We start from the raw sequence: 17,542 nt of genomic DNA on the forward strand, positions 1-17,542 counted from the left end.
GGGTAATTTGTTGATATCCACCAAAATACAAAGTGTATATACCCTTTAAATCTGCACTTTCACTTCTAGGAATCTAACCTAACAGAAGTATTTGCTCATATATGTTCATGTGTGTTCAGAGCAGCATAACTTTTAAATTGGGGAAAATGAGAAACAATTTAAATGACCAAAGACAATGGAATGATTAAGTGAATTACGCCTCATCTATACTATGAAATATTCAGGATGAAAAGTATCTATATAAAACCTGCCCCCCCCCCAAAAAAAAATCCTATTGTTAGTGAAAAAAACAATGGATCATATTATTCATCAAAGATCCAAGCTTCTTTCAAGTATTCACCATCAGACTGACACACCCAGGACCCCTCTTTATGGTAGTCGCCTACCTACCTCTGTCAAGACCCCTAACTCACAGAAAAACTTATCATCTAAGTTTCTCTCCAACTGCTTCAGTGATCATGCCTGAAGATTTCATTATCAGTATACTCTCTCAGTTCCTTCATCTCCTTCTAATAAATCTTTTCTGCCATCGAACTTCAGTTACACATTCCAATGCTCATACCCACACCCTGTCATGTCCCATAACTAAATCTCTTCCCCATCTCACTTTTAAGCCTCTCCCGTTAGACCATCACGTCCTAGCCTTCCAGCTTGACTTGCATGCTAATAGCCTTACTTTTACAATTCTTTACCACCACTGAAACGTTCAGCCCACGGCTCTTACGGCTCTTTCACTGTCTATCATGTATCTCAATTCCCTCCTTAAATAACTATGGTCCAAAAACTATAACAACGTCCTTGTGTACACCTGATAGTGCCCACACCTCTCCCTCCAACAGACTTTTGGCAAAACCCTAACCCTGCTTAAACTCAACCTATTCCGTATTCCAAACATGTCCTAACAGGTCTTATTTCCATTCTTGATCCATGAGGCAGACTGCTGGATGCCCACCCAATATCCATTCTCTCCTTCCGTAATGAGAGGACCCTGATTCCACATAGGAAGCTAACACACCCGGGTGAAACATGATGCTGCCGATGCCCCTGGCAATTACAGGAAGCCCAGCCACTGGAATATAAAATAAAAGTGAAGTCACTGGTGGAGCGTTGGAGAAGGCTCTTTAAAAGACCCAAGTCCGCCGGCATGAGCCTTTCTGCCTTCTGTCTAGATGTCATTCTAGAGAAGGCTCTGTCCACTCACACCGCAAGGCGACAGGTACACTTGAAAATGTCCAAACAGAGGACAAAAGGAGCCTGAATCTCTGGAGCTGCCATATCAGTCTTGGACTGCCTAGCTACCGTTTTTTGTTACTTAATAAAAATAAAACTTCGAATTTGTTTGAGTCATTATTTTGTGGACTCTGTTATTTACAGTAAATATAATTCCTAACTTCTTAGGCCCATTACAGCTTACTCCCCACAAAGCAACCAGAAAACTTTTTAAAGCGTAAGCCAGATTGCTATCTTCCCATCAGATTTTAAATAAAGGTAGGCTCCTTACCAGGTACACTCCGCCTTCTTTGATCTGGCTCTTCTCTCTCTCCCGGCTCATGTCCTCCCAGATCCCCACACTGTCCTTCCTCCCAGCTCTGGCCGCACCACTCCTCCAACAAGCCAAACTCGTTTCTGTTTCAGGGCCTTTGCAGTGGCTGCTCCCTTCGCCTGGAATCACTTTCCTCATACCTTCCCTCGGCTGGTGCCCTCTCTCCTTTCAGCTTCAGCTTAAATGGTGTCTTCTCTGAGAGACCGCCCTGATCGCCCTTATCTACTGACCAGCTATGTCCACACACACAAAAACAATTCAAAAATAAGACAGTCCCTTCCACTCCCCTTAATTTTTCTTATCCTGCTTTGTGCAAGTGTGTGTGTGTGTGTGTATGTATGTGTGTGTGTAGTATGTGTTTGCTTATTTACTGTCTATCTTCCCCTCAGACCTCAGGTTATTTATCACTTGTATACCCAACACCTGGCATACAGTAGGGACACGGTGAATAAGTGAATACACACCATGATTTCATTTATACTGAAAAAGATTAAAGTGTGTGCGTGTGTGTGTGTGTGTAAGGACCTAGGAAGAGACTGGAAAATAAGGAAAAGAGAAACATTCTAGAGAAGGATCTGCCCCTTACAGCATACACTGCATATTCCTGCATTATTTTTTTTAATTTAAAAAAAGAGAATTTTGACATATGACAGGAAGAAAATTTTAAACACACTTAGAAATATAAATCTATTCATAGAATCATAAAATTTAGAAATCCATAGTAACCTCGGTAGGCATAACTATCCCTCAGGTAGGATAATCTATGATTATGAAGGAAACATCTTTTAAAAGAACCAGAATTAGGGGAATAAAATTTCTTGTTAACTTTTTATAGCCCATATAAAGGTTTTTACTGCCACTTACACAAAATAATAAAGTATACTAAATAAAAAATATATTAGTAATATGCTATACATCAAATTAGTAAGGGGGAGTCCTACAGAGTTCATTTCCACTTACCATCCCTTGCTCAGTACCGATTTTTAAAGACATTCCTCCCCTGGAGATTCACCCAGATAACTCTATTTCTTTTGTTTCAGAGAAAAGACATTCCCCCCCTAGAGATTCACCCAGATAACTCTGTATTTCTTTTTTCTCAGAAAATATGATTCTGAGACATCTTTTTCTCTATCAAGGTCTCCATAAAATGTCTAGTGCCTTGAAATTTTTTTACAACTTTATTTTACATATTATATAACTCATCCATTTCAAGTGTATAATTTAATGATTTTTAGTAAATTTCTCAAGTTGGGGAACACACCATAAATCAGCTTTAGAAATATTCACTACTATAATAAAATCACTCACACCCATTTATCGTTAATTCCCATTCTCCCCCCCACTCCAATCAACCATTAATCTGTTTTTCTCTATACATTTGTCTATCCTGAACATCTCTTATATAAAAGGCCCATGATGCCTAATGATTCATTCTTTTTTATTGCTGAATAGTATTCCATTGTATGGATGTGCCATTAGTGACTTTTGATTTTATGACTTGAATTTTCATTTTCCAGATTGTACAATGAATGCAGGATAACTTGGGTATTGGGTATAGATCCCATGGGAGAAGGACCTATAGTTAACTTTTATTTATTCAAATAACACAGGTGTTTTTCAAACACAATTCACTTTATACATGATGAGAATGTCATAGCTTCCTTCAACATTATGCCATCAGTCCCTTTTAAAACCATCTTCCTGCACCTCCTCCTAAGAGGAACAAAAGTACCTCAAGCTTTCTTTTCTCTCAAGGCTTATAAAAACCTCTCCTCTTACTATGCCTTCTACTTTAGCTCCTTTTTCTATCTCCAACTCCTTGTTGTTGTTTTTTTATCTTCAAGCCAATAGCTTTAACCCATATTCTTCATGATCCCTGCAACCCAGATACGCGCCCTTGACCAGAAATCGAGCCCAGACCCTTCGGTCCGAGGGCCAGTGCTCTAACCACTGAGTCAAAGCCAGGGCCATGTTCTTGAAAAGGTGCATTAGAACTAAGTATCTGCAGGTACTAGAATTTTATTTAAGAGGAATCTATGGTTATTTTGAGGTAGCACTGAGAATAATTTCTTACTATGTTGAAAAAGATTTGTAAGTGATTTTTTTAAAACACAGAACACACACACACAAAAAGCCCAAAAACCTCACAATACCACAATACCAATATTAAAGGAGAATGACAGCCCAACTCAGCATATGACATCCTCCTTTTTAAAAGGGCCAAAGAATGTATAGTAATTAAGAACAGTTTTCTATTGTCTTTTAAACATGGCCTTGTTAATACTGATTTTTTTGATTCAATATAAAATTCTACAAATAATCTTACTGTCTCACCTCTGCGTTTGAAGATGCCTGACAGATTAAGTGGATTACTCATCTCTGTGAAATACTAAATATCCACAGGTAGAATGATTATCTAATCATTTATGAAGGTGGGTAAGAGATGGTGCTGCAGGAAGAGGGCTGGGGAAGAGTGATCTAGATCCTATAACATACTTCTTATTACTAGCCCTTTTAAAGTCTTAATTCTCTAAGTGATTCCCAGACAATGAGCTTGAAAACATCCAGAAGAAGATGAGGTGGACACAGGTACAAGCTTTCCCGAGGGTCAAGGTTCCCCAGGAAATCATTTCATTGCCCTCGGACTGGCCTAAGTTACCGTTATTCTGGAATACTCAACGGAGTAAAAGCAATGAGAGATAATATCAGTTACATGCAATTAGAAGAACCTTGCAAGGTAAGGAAAAATAATACAAACTATTATTATTAAAGCTTGAACGTTAGTGTTTAACTAACACTGAAATGCCGAGAACACCTCATTGGTGGCAGTTATTACAGCAGGTGTGTGACAGGCGCTGTGAGCTACACTTCCATCTTTGAAAGGACAGCTTACAAGAAGCTCTTAGTTAAGATTTACTCTATTTCCATTATAGCTACCGTCTAACGATGCTGGTATAATGTAACGTGGAGAAAGACAGGCTCTGTATTGTAAATTTAAAAAACCCCTAGGTAAACCAAAACTCCCACTAAGCATTCTTTAATGCCATTATTTTAATTTACTTAAAAAAAATGAATGTAACATGCATACTGTACCTTTCTCAGGCTTTCATATTCCTCACGAAGCTTCCCAGGCTTGCTTAATTTGATTGGTGTTCTGAATATAAATTCTAGAAGAAAGAGAAAAGAAGATTTTTAAAAACATTTTTTTAAATTGATTTCAGAGAGGAAGGGAAAGGGGGAGAGAGATAGAAACATCAATGATGAGAGAATCATTGATCAGCTGCCTCCTGCATGCTCCACACCAGGGATTGAACCCACAACCCATGCATATGCTCTGACCAGGAATCAAACCGTGATCTCCTGGTTCACAGGGTAGAGGCTCAACCATTGAGCCACACTGGCCAGACAAGAAGATGCTTTTTTAAATAGGACGTTCTAGAAGGAACCAACCAACTCCTCATCCTACTGCTGTCCCCACATTGTAAACTACATTAAAAGTTGTGGTCATCCTAACTTGAATATTCATTCATTCATTTAACAAGTAATTATTAAAGGGTGTAAGCCAGGCACAGTTATGAGCACTATAGAGAAGCAGTGAACAAATAAGGTCCTAGCTCTCATGGAGTTTGCAATGTGTGAAGGGAAACAGTCAACAAACAAATAAATGTGTGTATATAATACAGCTGGTGGTACTAAGTGCTATGGAAGAAAACAATTGTAAAATGGGAGAAAAAGATTACTGTACGTAGAGTGGTCTGGAAGGGCCTGGCTGGTAAAGTTAACATATTAAAAGACTTTAAGGAAAAACTATATTTAAAGGTCTTAGTTCAATGTTACCAAGTAACATTTTCAATGAGCTAAAGTTTTATTCTGTAAAATTTTATTACAGTATTCTGTAATACTATATTTTTCTATTTCTTTTTAAACACTGCCACCAGATTGTTTTCCTGTACAGTCTGTAAATGTTTCCAGTATATAACCAGTTTATTTTTAATCCTCAAAGACTTCAAAACTTTGGTTTTGATCTGCCAAAAAGCAAAAACTCTTCAACATGTCACTCAAGGTTCTCCAGAGACTGCACATAACCATCTTTCTAAAGCACTGTGTCTCTTGACCCTAGTTACTATATATATATATATATAATTTTTTTTAAATCTATTATGCTGGGGGGGGGGGTTAGCTAAAATTCTGAATCTGAGATACTCAGGCCATAGGAGGCACACAATACATATTTGTTATACAAATAGGAATAAAAGTTCTAAATGTTGTCAAAAAAGGAGGGGGAAAGTACACAAACTCCTTAGGTGTACGTGACACTTCTAACACTATCCCTGTGTATATGTTCAGTGATTGGATCGGCATTTATTTTGACTTTCTAATAACTTTACATCCCATTGAGTTGGATAAATACTTGTTGCAGAAAAGTTGACTCTTTCGTTTTTCAGTTGTCTCAACTATTTTACAAAGATTCTTATTTAGAAGAGTGGAAGATACTTAGAAACATTGCATCGAACGCAGATGTAGAATTACAGTAACTTAAAGGTCTGCCGAGCACTGGAGAGCTGTTAGACCCTGGGTTTGGGAGATAAGACATTCCATCACCTTCACCCACTGTACAATGGTGCTGTGCGTTCTGTGGATTTTGACAAATGTATAGTGACATGTGTCCATCATTATAATATTGTACAGAGCACTTCTCTGCCTACGAACCCTCCGTGTGCTGCCCACCCCCGTCCATCCGGGCAGTATTTGGTGAATGTAAATTGATACTCCTCCCCTAGCTCTGCCCATTTTTGTTACTCTCAAAGAAGTCAAGGCATAGTAAGATTTCAGTCAGTATGTGGAGCACCTACATGGCCTTATTTATGAATTATTTCTTAATAAACATTTCAAAGTGAATTTAATGAACGTCGGGTGCTTACATCACTGTAGGTTCACCCTTGGTAACCAATCTTCCATCCTGATATTGATACTGGGGGAGCTATGTATGTATGGGAGCAGGAAGTATATGGGAAATCTCTGTACCTTCCTCTCAATTTCGTTGTGAAACTAAAACTGCTGTAAAAAAACAAACAAGCCAAAACCGGTTTGGCTCAGTGGATAGAGCGTCGGCCTGCAGACTGAAAGGTCCCAGGTTCGATTCCGGTCAAGGGCATGTACCTTGGTGGCGGGCACATCCCCAGTAGGAGGTGTGCAAGAGGCAGCTGGCTGATGATTCTCTCTCATCAATGTTTCTAACTCTATCCCTCTCCCTTCCTCTCTGTAAAAAAACAATAAAAATCTAAAAAAATAAATAAAATAAATTATTTTTTAAAATAATAATAAGTAGAGCAACGAGATGCCAAAAGAACCAGAAAAGAGCCTTAGTCCAGAGAAGTTAGCCCAATCTCACCCATCCCTCCACCAGCTTCTACAGGGGTTTGCAAGTGCTTCTGTGGCACAGACACAACCACTCACCCTCTTTGGGCGGCATGGGTCTGCTGAATGCTTTGGTATTTGTAAACAAATCCAGTGGCTCAAGTACTTTCTTGATGCCTGTCCTCTGACTATGGTGTTTAGCAGGAAGGGGAACTCTAACAATATGACGCCTTGAGAATGACACAGACCTGTGGCTGGTAACCCTCTCCGACCATTGCATTCAGTGTAATGGAAACTAGGAGCAGCTACACTTCCTTGAAGGTCCTTCCTAAAAAGGAACTTCTCTGGGGCGAGGTAATAGAGGCAGACAGACAAAACAAACTACAAGACATTTTGCTAACTGCACCAAACCCTCAGGAATGAAGTGTCATTCATTGTCAGAGCATCCACACTCAATACAAAACTAGAAAAAGGACCTCCCTGAACTTCAATGGGAAGATGCTACCCTGACAACTATGTCTGAGTTTCTTACTCTGCAGGCTCAACTTCCCAGCGCAGCAGAGTGACCTGTGCCCTTATCGGAATACTCCCACTGACTGCTATTTGCCCCTGGGCCAATAAAAAAATCTCTTTAGCTAATTTCCATCTCTGTCACCACCAGCAGCATCATTATGATAGCCGGCAGTTAGTATGTATCATATTATACAAGCCCGTTTCTAAGGACTGTATAATTATTAACTCATTTCATCTTCATAATGATCTGATGGGGAGATACTATTAACCCCAGGTTACAAATGAGGAAACTGAGGCACAGAGCCCTTAATTTGCCCAAGGCTACGCTGTTGTAAGGAAAAGAGCTCTATGACTTACACCCAGGCACACTAGCTCTAGAATCTGTATTCTTACGCACTATGTCTTATTACCTCTTTAATAATTTAAAAGCCTAATGACCTAATAATTTTTAAAGCCATATCATATGGGCAAAGGACATTTTAGAATATTTATAAACATATTAAAATCTGTTAAATGTCATTCATATTTCAAGATATTAAAACCTTTTATACCAAAATGCTTTTATGTATCAGTAGGCAAAGATTAAAAAACAATGTTTGAGCTGAAATCGGTTTGGCTCAGTGGATAGAGCGTCGGCCTGCGGACTAAAAGGTCCCAGCTTTAATTCCGGTCAAGGGCATGTACCTTGGTTGCGGGCACATCCCCAGTAGGAGGTGTGCAAGAGGCAGCTGATCGATGATTCTCTCTCATCGATGTTTCTCTCTTCCTCTCTGTAAAAAGTCAATAAAATATATTTTTTTTACAAAAATTTTTTATAAAGGCAAGAGTTAGCAAGGTGATCCTTTACCTTAAAGATAAATATCATACAGATGTACAAAGATGTACGTGTAAGAATGTTCACTGCAAATCACTCAGACTGGAAACAACCTGTCCTTCAACCGGAGACTGATTGAATAAATGATCAGATAACTGGGATACTATGAATATATGTCTATACTGTCTATTGTTATGCCTGGCATGGTTTCTTGGTTTACCTGGTAATTTTCTTAGAATGTCATTCGTTGTGTATAAAAGACTGTGGAGGCTCTGGATGACATTACATTCCTATAGACAGAGGATTCACCATGTTCTCTGATTGGCCGTTAGAATGGGGGCGGGACGTGAGCTGACAAGGCTGGCTTCAATCTCTGCGAAGCTTGTAAAGCTCATTCTTCCCGGGTCCGTAGTCCTGCCAGGGTCCAAGTGAGTCTGTGGTGTTTACCAAGCTCACCTTCCTTCGACAATCCTAACTTTTTTTCTCCTCAACACCGAGGAGCTGCTAAAAAATGCTTTGCTTTTCAGTATCTTTCTGTGAAACCTCTTAGCCGTTTACTCTGTGCAGTTTAAGACTCAGCAAACGCCTCAAGAGAGAAGAAAAGCAGGTGGAGAGGGGGCAGCGGGAGGGAGATGCGCCTCCTTTCTCTCTGGTATCTGGCCTCTCAGGTTCTGGTTGCCTTGGCAGCCCTGAACCACAATTTTTTTTTTTTTTTTAAACCTCTAGCTCCACGAAGAAAGCTCTGCTGGCTTTTCTGCTTCTTAATAGCTGCACTCTCCCTCTGCCAAGAATCCACAAACGTCTGAAGGTCCTGGCTGCCTTGGCAACTTACCAATGCCTCCATATAGATTTTTTTTTTTTTCTAAACCAGGCTTTTCTAATTATTCTCAGCAGTAGTTTTGGTCTGCTGCAATCTGTTCCATCACAGCCAGAAGCAAAACCTACGTTCTTCACAAGCAGTGGAGAATATAAAATTCTCATCATGAAAGCAGAAACCATTACTTAAAGAGGAATGAGCAACGAGGAAGAAGACAAAAGTGGAAAGTATTCCTTTAAGAAAGTCAAGAAAGGTATATAATAAAGGCCCAACATAAATGGTCCAAGTCCTAAAGAAGCTTACAATCTTACTAGGGAAGGAAAAATATATTTGCGTGAAACAAAGAACGTCAAAGAGTTGTAAAACCAAACACCCAGTGCTGCCTAGAGCACCAAGGGACAGAACATGCGTAAGTGCGGGGCACGCCGGGAACAAGGGGCCATCGTCGTGTTCATCTCAAGGTGACCTGCGCATACTGCTCACTAATCTTCCAAACCACCACTGTCAAATGGAGTACGCAAGAAGAGGAATGTGAGTGTTAAATTAAGCATACCAGAAGAAGTAAAAAGGTAGAAACATAGGGAGTGAACCATAAATGTGTTTTTAAAATCAAAGTACAGTGGTTTCTATTTTATTTACTATTTTTGGTTTATCCCTAACTCTCCAAGAGTGCAGGTGGCAGCCAAGTACCAACTGTCTTCAACTGATGCAACTGCTCATTTACCCACGTGCCCGAGACAAGTGACAAGGGACAGCTGGTGATATAAAGAGTGTTTACCTGCGAGGAAGAGGAAGTACACACAGAAGATGTTAAAAGCTAATAAAATATTAACATCAAATGTTAAGACTGCTTACGTAAGTGCCATAATAAACACCACAGATTACTACTGCATTAACTTACACTATTTGTTTTTTAAAACTATCCTTTGGGTCCAGAGACAGATGCATGGAACAGACTGTGGAATCTCAGAGGGCAGGCGAGGTGGATGGGTGGGAAGAGATTAATTTATGTGCATATATGCATAACCCATGAACACAAACAATAGTGTGGTAAAGGCCTGGGGTAGGGGGTGAGGGCGGGCTAGAAGGAGCCAATGGGGGAAAAGGGGACATCTGTAATACTTACAACAGTAAATGTAAATTTAAAAAATAAAACTATCCTTTGGTAAAGAACTAATCAAAATGTTACAGCCCAGATACAAAAAAAAAAACAAACAAAAAACACAATTAAAAAAAATTACTAAATGTTTGTAGACACTTCTCCAAAGTGGACATAAGGATGGCCAAGAGACATGAAAAAATGCTCAGTCATGAATCATCGGAGAGATGCAAATTAAAACAACAATGAGGTACACCTCACACCTGACAGAACGGCAAGTGCTGGTGAGGATGTGGAGAAAAGGGAACCCTAGCGCACTGCTGGTGGGAATGCAGACTGGTGCAGCCGCTGTGGAGAACAGTATGGAATTTCCTCAAAAAATTAAATATGGAACTGCCATTTGACCCACTGATCCCACTTCTGGGAATAGATCCTAAGAAACCTGCAACTTCATCAGAAAGAATGTATGCACCCCTATGATCACAGCAGCACAATTTACAATAGCTAAGATCGGGAAACAGCCCGAGTGCCATCAGCAGATGAGTGGATAAAAAAGCTGGGTGCATTTACACCACGGGATACTATGCGGCTGTAAAAAAGGATCTCTTACCCTTTGACACTGCATGGAGGGACTGAGAGTATCATACTAAGCAAAATAAGACAGTCATAGAGACAAGTATCACATGATCTCACTCATATATGGAATCTAATGAAGAAAATAGATCCAGGGACACAGAAGCATGAAACAGACTGACAAATCTCAGAGGGATGAGGGATGGGGTGGGGGAAGAGAGAGAAACATTACCTTGAGAGAACAAGAGATTGGTTGCCCAGTGATCTAAGCCACAACCCAGGTATGTTCCCTGACAGGGAACTGAACCCACTACACCCTTCAGTGTCCAGGACGACGCTCCAGCCAACTGAGCCACACCGGCCAGGGTTTGCGGTTTTATTATAATAAATAGGAGCCCAGCGCCGCCCACCCTCCAGGTGCCAGTCTGGCCTTGCCTCGCTCTCTGGGCCCCACAGCAGCCCCCCCGCCCCAGCACAGTGCACGGAGGCCCCTGCCGTCCTGTGCCCGCAACCTCCTCCGGTCCAGCCAACCCGTTACAACGCCCCGGTTAATTAGTGTGTGTGTGTGTGTGTGTGTGTGTGTGTGTGTGTATATATATATATATATATATATATAGAGAGAGAGAGAGAGAGAGAGAGAGAGAGAGAGAGAGAGAGACAGACAGACAGACTAGAGCCCCAATGCACAAAATTCGTGCCAGGAGCTCGGCCCTCACAGCCGCAGCATTGTTTGGAAGGTCGTCCAGAGGATGTCCGGAAGGTCGTTCGGCTGTCTGGTCTAATTAACATATTACTACGCTTTTATTATTATAGATTTTAGAGAACAAAACACTAGACAAGCAAAGAGAAATTATAAAATTGAAGGAAAATAAGTTCTCTGTTATTCAGAAAAATAAAAACCCAGATTGGATATGCTCTCTTAGGCTTAAAAGTTTAATTGTACGAACATATAATGAAGAAAGCTGGCTTAACAGCAGTTCGTGTGGGCGGGGGAGGAGGGGAGGGAGCAATTTTGTTTCTACAAATTCAGTGTGAGCAAGGCCAATGCAGTTTTGGTAGTGTTAATAAGAACTTAGCATCCAGAGGAAGGCACAGTAAGCCTCATTATACCTGGCATTAGTCAGCCATTATTGAAAGCATCTGGGTCAGTTCTGGGTGGCATGGTTAAAGATAACCAGAAGGGTAAAGAAATTATGACATAGGACCAACAACGTAAAGGTCTTTTTTAGGAATCTTTTCCCTTCGTTAAACATTTACTGAGTGTCTAACACGTTCTCGGTTCCACATTAAGTGCTGACTACACAAAGGCATCACCCCTGACCTCGGAGGGTTCAGTGTACTGCCGGAGACAGACACACAAACTCGGAACTAAAACCCACTGACACGGCAGATGCACACACTCACGTGGTGGCACCAAGGATGGTGTGACTCATGTTGGGATGAGAAAAACTCCCCAGAGCACTATTTCACCTGCGCGTACAAGACGAACACTCTGACGGGGGGTAAGAAGGAAGAGTGACACCGGTGACAGAAGGTCAGAGAGGTTTCTGGAGGCATGGTCCATTCCAAGAACTCCATGCGGTCTGACCGCAATCTTAAGAAAGGGAGGAAGAGCACCAAAGAGATGAATTGGAGAACTTTAACCTAAAATTGTAGGCAGAAATAATCATGACCTTCAAATACTTGAACACTGGCTCGGCCTGTGTGGGGCAGTGGTTGAGGGGCGACCATGAACCAGCAGGTGACCGGTTCCATTTCAGGTCGGGCACATGCCTGGCTGTGGGCTCAGTCCCCAGGACGGAGCATGCAGGAGGCAGCCGCCCAGTCTCCTTCTTATCATTGATGTTTCTCTCTCTCTCTCTCTCTCTCTCTCCCTGAAATCAATAAATTATAAATAAATAAATAGATAGATAAATACCGGAACATTGAAACTGGGGAGGCAGATTTTGGTTCACTGGAAAACTTCACTTTTAAACAATTAAAGTTGTCCAAAAATAAGAGAGTAATAAGTACCTAGTCACCAGCATGGGAGAGGTATCCCTATTCCAGTGTAAGATCCATCTCCCTCTGGTGTTCCAGATCTCATTCCTCTCACCTCTTCATGAACGTAGCTCATTCAGTTTTCCCCATTCTCTATAGCACCACTGATTTCTCCCTCTCTGCTATAATAATATACAAATTTAACACCCACAAATGACTTGTAATGCCACCTGTCATATATATGACGGCATGTTACTGGAGTCTATTTTTTTTTTTTTGACTCTAATTATTTAACACTGGTTATTCAACTATGCTGACATCAATACCTGTTTTAATATTTATAATAGTTTAAAGAGTCCAAAAAATCCATCATTTGCCAATCTTATTAAATCTATTCCCTTAATCATTACCTGCTCCCTCTATCTTTGAATGATTTTGAAACAAATCCCAGATATATCATCTTACCCAGAAACATTTTAGCATCTCTTAAAGGATTCTTTTAAAATATGTAATCAGAAAACTACTGTCACTCAAAAACTTAATAACCTTTAATAATAATAAAAAAAATCCAACCTATATTCAATTCCAATCAAATGTTTTTATAGTTTTTTAAATCAGGATTCAAATGAGTTCATACACTTAAAACTGCAGATTTCCCTCCTATTGCTTTTTCTTCTTCACATATTTATGGAAGAAAATGGGTCATCTGTAGTTTGCATAAACTGAAGTTAGCTCATTGTATCCATGTATTACTTAGTGGGTAGATTTTGCTATTTACTCAATTTTTTTGTTCATTTCTATTCACATTTTCTACTTATTTCTGAGTCAGGTTATATTTTTTTAGGAAATTGACTATTTTATATAATTTTTCAAATCCATGGGCATAAGGTTTGCCATAGTCTACATTTATGGGCTTTTAAAAATCTTTATCTTACCTAGAGATGTATTACTTGTTTCACTCCTAACATTATATATGCCTTCTTGTTTTTTCTTTCTCCTTGACCAATTTTGCCAGAGACTTGGCTATCATAAAGGTTCTGTTAATTCCTCAATTGGACTTGGTTTTAGTTATCTTGTTTTCTATTCAGTGATTTCTGTTATCTTTCCATCTTCTACTTCCTTTAGGTTTAATCTGCTGTGAGTTTTTTAACTTCTTCAGTTAGCCACTTAATAGTTTTCAGTCTTCAAGTACCTTACAGATTCTAGGACATACATTTTTTTTTCCATATTTACATCTCTGAAATTGAGATGCTTCTACCATTGGAATCTTATAATCATTGCCAGCCAGCAGCACTGATGATGCCACTCTCATTGCTTATACAGTTATGAACAAAAGATAATTAAAGAAGCAGCTTACAAAAAACTGTATAGTGATTTGCCAATTATCCCTGGTGGCATGGCTGGACAATTGTAACCTCTCAATGTTAACCAATAAAACTTTTACAGACCATCTGAGGAAGAGCTTCGAGTCTCACCTAAAAAACTTTTGTGGATACCTTCTGGCAAGCTCAATAAAGCATTAGCATCAAAACTTGATGGAAGCCGAAACTGGTTTGGCTCAGTGGATAGAGTGTCTGACTGAAAGGTCCCAGGTTCGATTCCAGTCAAGGGCATGTACCTTGGTAGTGGGCACATACCCAGTAGGGGGTGTGCTAAGAGGCAGCTGATGGATGATTCTCTCTCATCGATGTTTCTAACTCCCTATCCCTCTCTCTTCTTCTCTGTAAAAAATCAATATAAAAACTTGATGGGAATCAGAAGTTTGAAAGAAAATGCTGGAAATAACTGTGGAGTAAGTACTTTTAAGAAGTGCTGTCTCACTTGACCAGTATGGCTCAATGGTTGAGCAATACTATGTAGAAAAACAAAAACATCTATGATTCAGTCGAAAAATGATTTAGAAGAATCAGATCCTGAATATGAGGAAGTCACAAGAGTATTCTATTACTTCCTTTTCTTTTATAAATATATACATGTGATATATTAAATCTACATCTAAATAAATGTATGAGCTCTATTTTAAGTATAAAGTTAAAAAGTCTAAGCTGTAGGAAAACACTGTGTTTGGAAAATAATAGCTCATCTTATAAACCAGTGCACCTTAAGAGTCAATGAAATATGATATAGGCACTTAAATTTTCCTCTTAGTATGGTTTCAGCTGTATTAAATTCTAAATATTTTCCAATTCCCATGATTTTGTTTTTCATTTGTACTTTATTAGAAGTCTTGGGGTTTGCTTTTTAATTTTCAAACAAGGACTTATAGGTGGGGAAAACTGATTAGATGTTATTAATTTCTAATATTACTGTATTGAGTCAGATAACATGGTTTATATATCAATCTTGAGTATTTGTTGAAACTTTCTTTGTGCCTAATTATGTAAATGTCCCACGTTTGTTTAAAAAGAATATATACTAGTATTCTCTAATTTGGGAGGTGTATCGTTCTATGTGTATACAGTAGATCAAGTTGTATATCATATTTCTTTTCTTTTAGTGGTTACCCTTAAATTTTTAATATGCATCTGACTGAAAGCCTAAAGTTAATATCTCTATCCTCCTCCTGAACTATATATAGACCGTTAGAACTCTTTAATGCTGACCAATCCCCAGCTTACATTTTATCCTTGTCTGGTATTTTAGTTCCACTTTGGTTTTAGCTCCCATAAATTGTCATAATTATTTTTGTTTTATGTAGTCAATGTTGGCTAAGTTTACCTGCCAATTTTTGTTTACCAGGAATTCTTGTATCCTATTCTATCCCCTAAGTTACATTTATTTCTTCCTGAAGTACTTTGTTTAGTATAATAGTTCTCTCAGAAAGTGTAATAAATTCCCTATATTTTTGTTTATATAAAAAATATTTTTATTTTGCCCTCACTCTTGAATAACTTAGCTGAGTATAAAATTCAAATTTCTCTCAACACTTGGAAGATAGTCTTCCATTTTTCTCAGGCCTCTCTTGTTAAGAGAGGGCTGCTCACGTTCTGTTGCTCCTTCCTGGTAGCTTTTAATAGTGTCTTTGGTTCATTGCAATGTATTTAGCTGTGAGGTTTTGTTTTGCTCATTTAAATTCTGCTAGGGAATCATGAGTCTTAAACCTAAGAATTCGTGTCTTTTTATTAATTCCAAAATACTTTCAAGTCATCTCTCTTTACATTCCACATCTCTCTCATTCTATTTTTCTCCTTCTGGAATTAGATGTTGGGTCTTCGTGACCTTTTTTATATCTTCCTTCATCTTAACTGTTTTACATTCTCAGGATTTCTTCAGATCTACCTCCCGGGCTACTGAATTTTTCATCTATGTAGACTAATGCTTAACTTATTCACTGAGCTTTTTAACCTGCATTTTTCATTGTTTAATTTTTTTTCCAAATGTGCCTGTTTCATAAAGTCATATTCATTTCTTTGGATGCCAACTAATTCTTTAATATATTCAGTCACTTAAAATACACTCTTTTAAATTATCTTTCAAACTGCCATTCTATGATCCCAATTCTTGGAGCTATAATCATCTTTTTCTATCTGCTCTTATTTGTGGTAGAAACTTTTTCATGTGTGTAATTTTAAATTATAAATTCATCTTCAGTTGGGCTTATTTCTTCTGTAAGAATCCCTTGTGGCCTGAGATATGGGAGTTCCTCTTGAAGTCTTGTTTTTCTGTTCTCTGGGTGACCCAGGGTTATCACGAGCTTGGAGCCAGCTTTTTTACTTTTTTTTTAATACATTTTTTATCGAGTTTAGAGAGGAAGGAAGAGGGAGAGATAGAACTATCAATGATGAGAGAGAATCACCAATTGGTTGCCTCCCACACACACCACACTGGGGGGCCGCAACCTGGGCACGTGCCCTGATTGGGAATGGAACCGCGACCTCCTGGTTCATAGATCAACCACAGAGCCATGGGCGTGGAGCCAGCTTTTAGATTCATTTCTCCACATGGGGATACCTGACCCATGTAATATAAAGTCAGATCCCAAATTTGAGTGAGGCATAGGTTTCATGCTTCAATTTCTTAGATAAGCTTTTATTCCATTTCCTCTTTGCATAAAGTGCAGGCAAATCAAGACAGATTTCCTTTACTGACTGTGCCCACCCTGTCTCCTAGGGTGCAACACATCAGAGCTCAGACATACGCAGAAGTCTCGGTTTTGGTTCCTTCTTCTACCTGGTTAATACGCAATCAGCTGGAAACAGAAAACGAGAAATAACCCCTCACTCCGCCCCTTCACCCTGCTCCAGGGCAACACGGCATGCGTTCAGGGCTTACGAAAGTTTGGGGTTTTGGTTTCATTTTTGTGTCTGGAACCTGGAGATTTTCCTCTCTCTCCTACACGCTCAGGAACGTATTTTAAAGAATTTAAACTTTTGTTTGGTATTTGTAGCAGAAGAGCCTTCAGCTTACCTCAGCCATCTTGCTAAAGGCATTTGTTACATTACACCCATAGTTGTGATCTCTCTAAATGCAAAGATGAACTCCTCTTTAAAACTCTCGGGCGGGTCCTCATTCCTTAGCATTGGGCATCCAAAGAACACTATTATCTAGTAACTACTTATTTCTGCCAATTCCACTTCCTTCCACTCTCCCTCAGGTACTCTGTACTTCAACCACTCCTCACAATCCCTTGTTTCATACTCCGATGCTTTTAAATGTAGCACTGTTCTCCCTCACCCTTATCCTGCCATCATCCATTTACCGAATCTTCATAGTCGAGTGTCTGCCTTTCACTGCAGCTGGGTTCTCTTTTTTCGAAAACAGCTAACATTTGAGCTAAGCATTCTAATAATTCAGCTTTAAAATTAACCTTTCAATTTTGCTATTATTACCATCACCATTTTCATA

The 17,542-nt window shown here is 39.3% G+C and overlaps 1 protein-coding gene across 3 annotated transcripts in view; it reads right to left on the minus strand.

Annotated features, from left to right (window-relative positions):
* RNF169 (ring finger protein 169) overlaps positions 1 to 17,542 on the minus strand; it is a 56,519-nt gene that overhangs the window by 33,118 nt on the left and 5,859 nt on the right. For all 3 annotated transcript variants that reach the window (XR_014795841.1, XM_084893385.1, XM_084893384.1), the window contains exon 2: positions 4,637 to 4,710. Coding sequence is in view for 2 of the 3 variants with exons in the window: in XM_084893385.1 (XP_084749511.1) it covers positions 4,637 to 4,710 (74 nt within the window). In the remaining variant the exon portion in view is untranslated. The remainder of the gene's footprint in view (positions 1 to 4,636; positions 4,711 to 17,542) is intronic.

The sequence above is a fragment of the Pipistrellus hanaki genome (assembly GCF_964339955.1).
Source record: "Pipistrellus hanaki genome assembly, chromosome: 9".
NCBI lineage: Eukaryota > Metazoa > Chordata > Mammalia > Chiroptera > Vespertilionidae > Pipistrellus > Pipistrellus hanaki.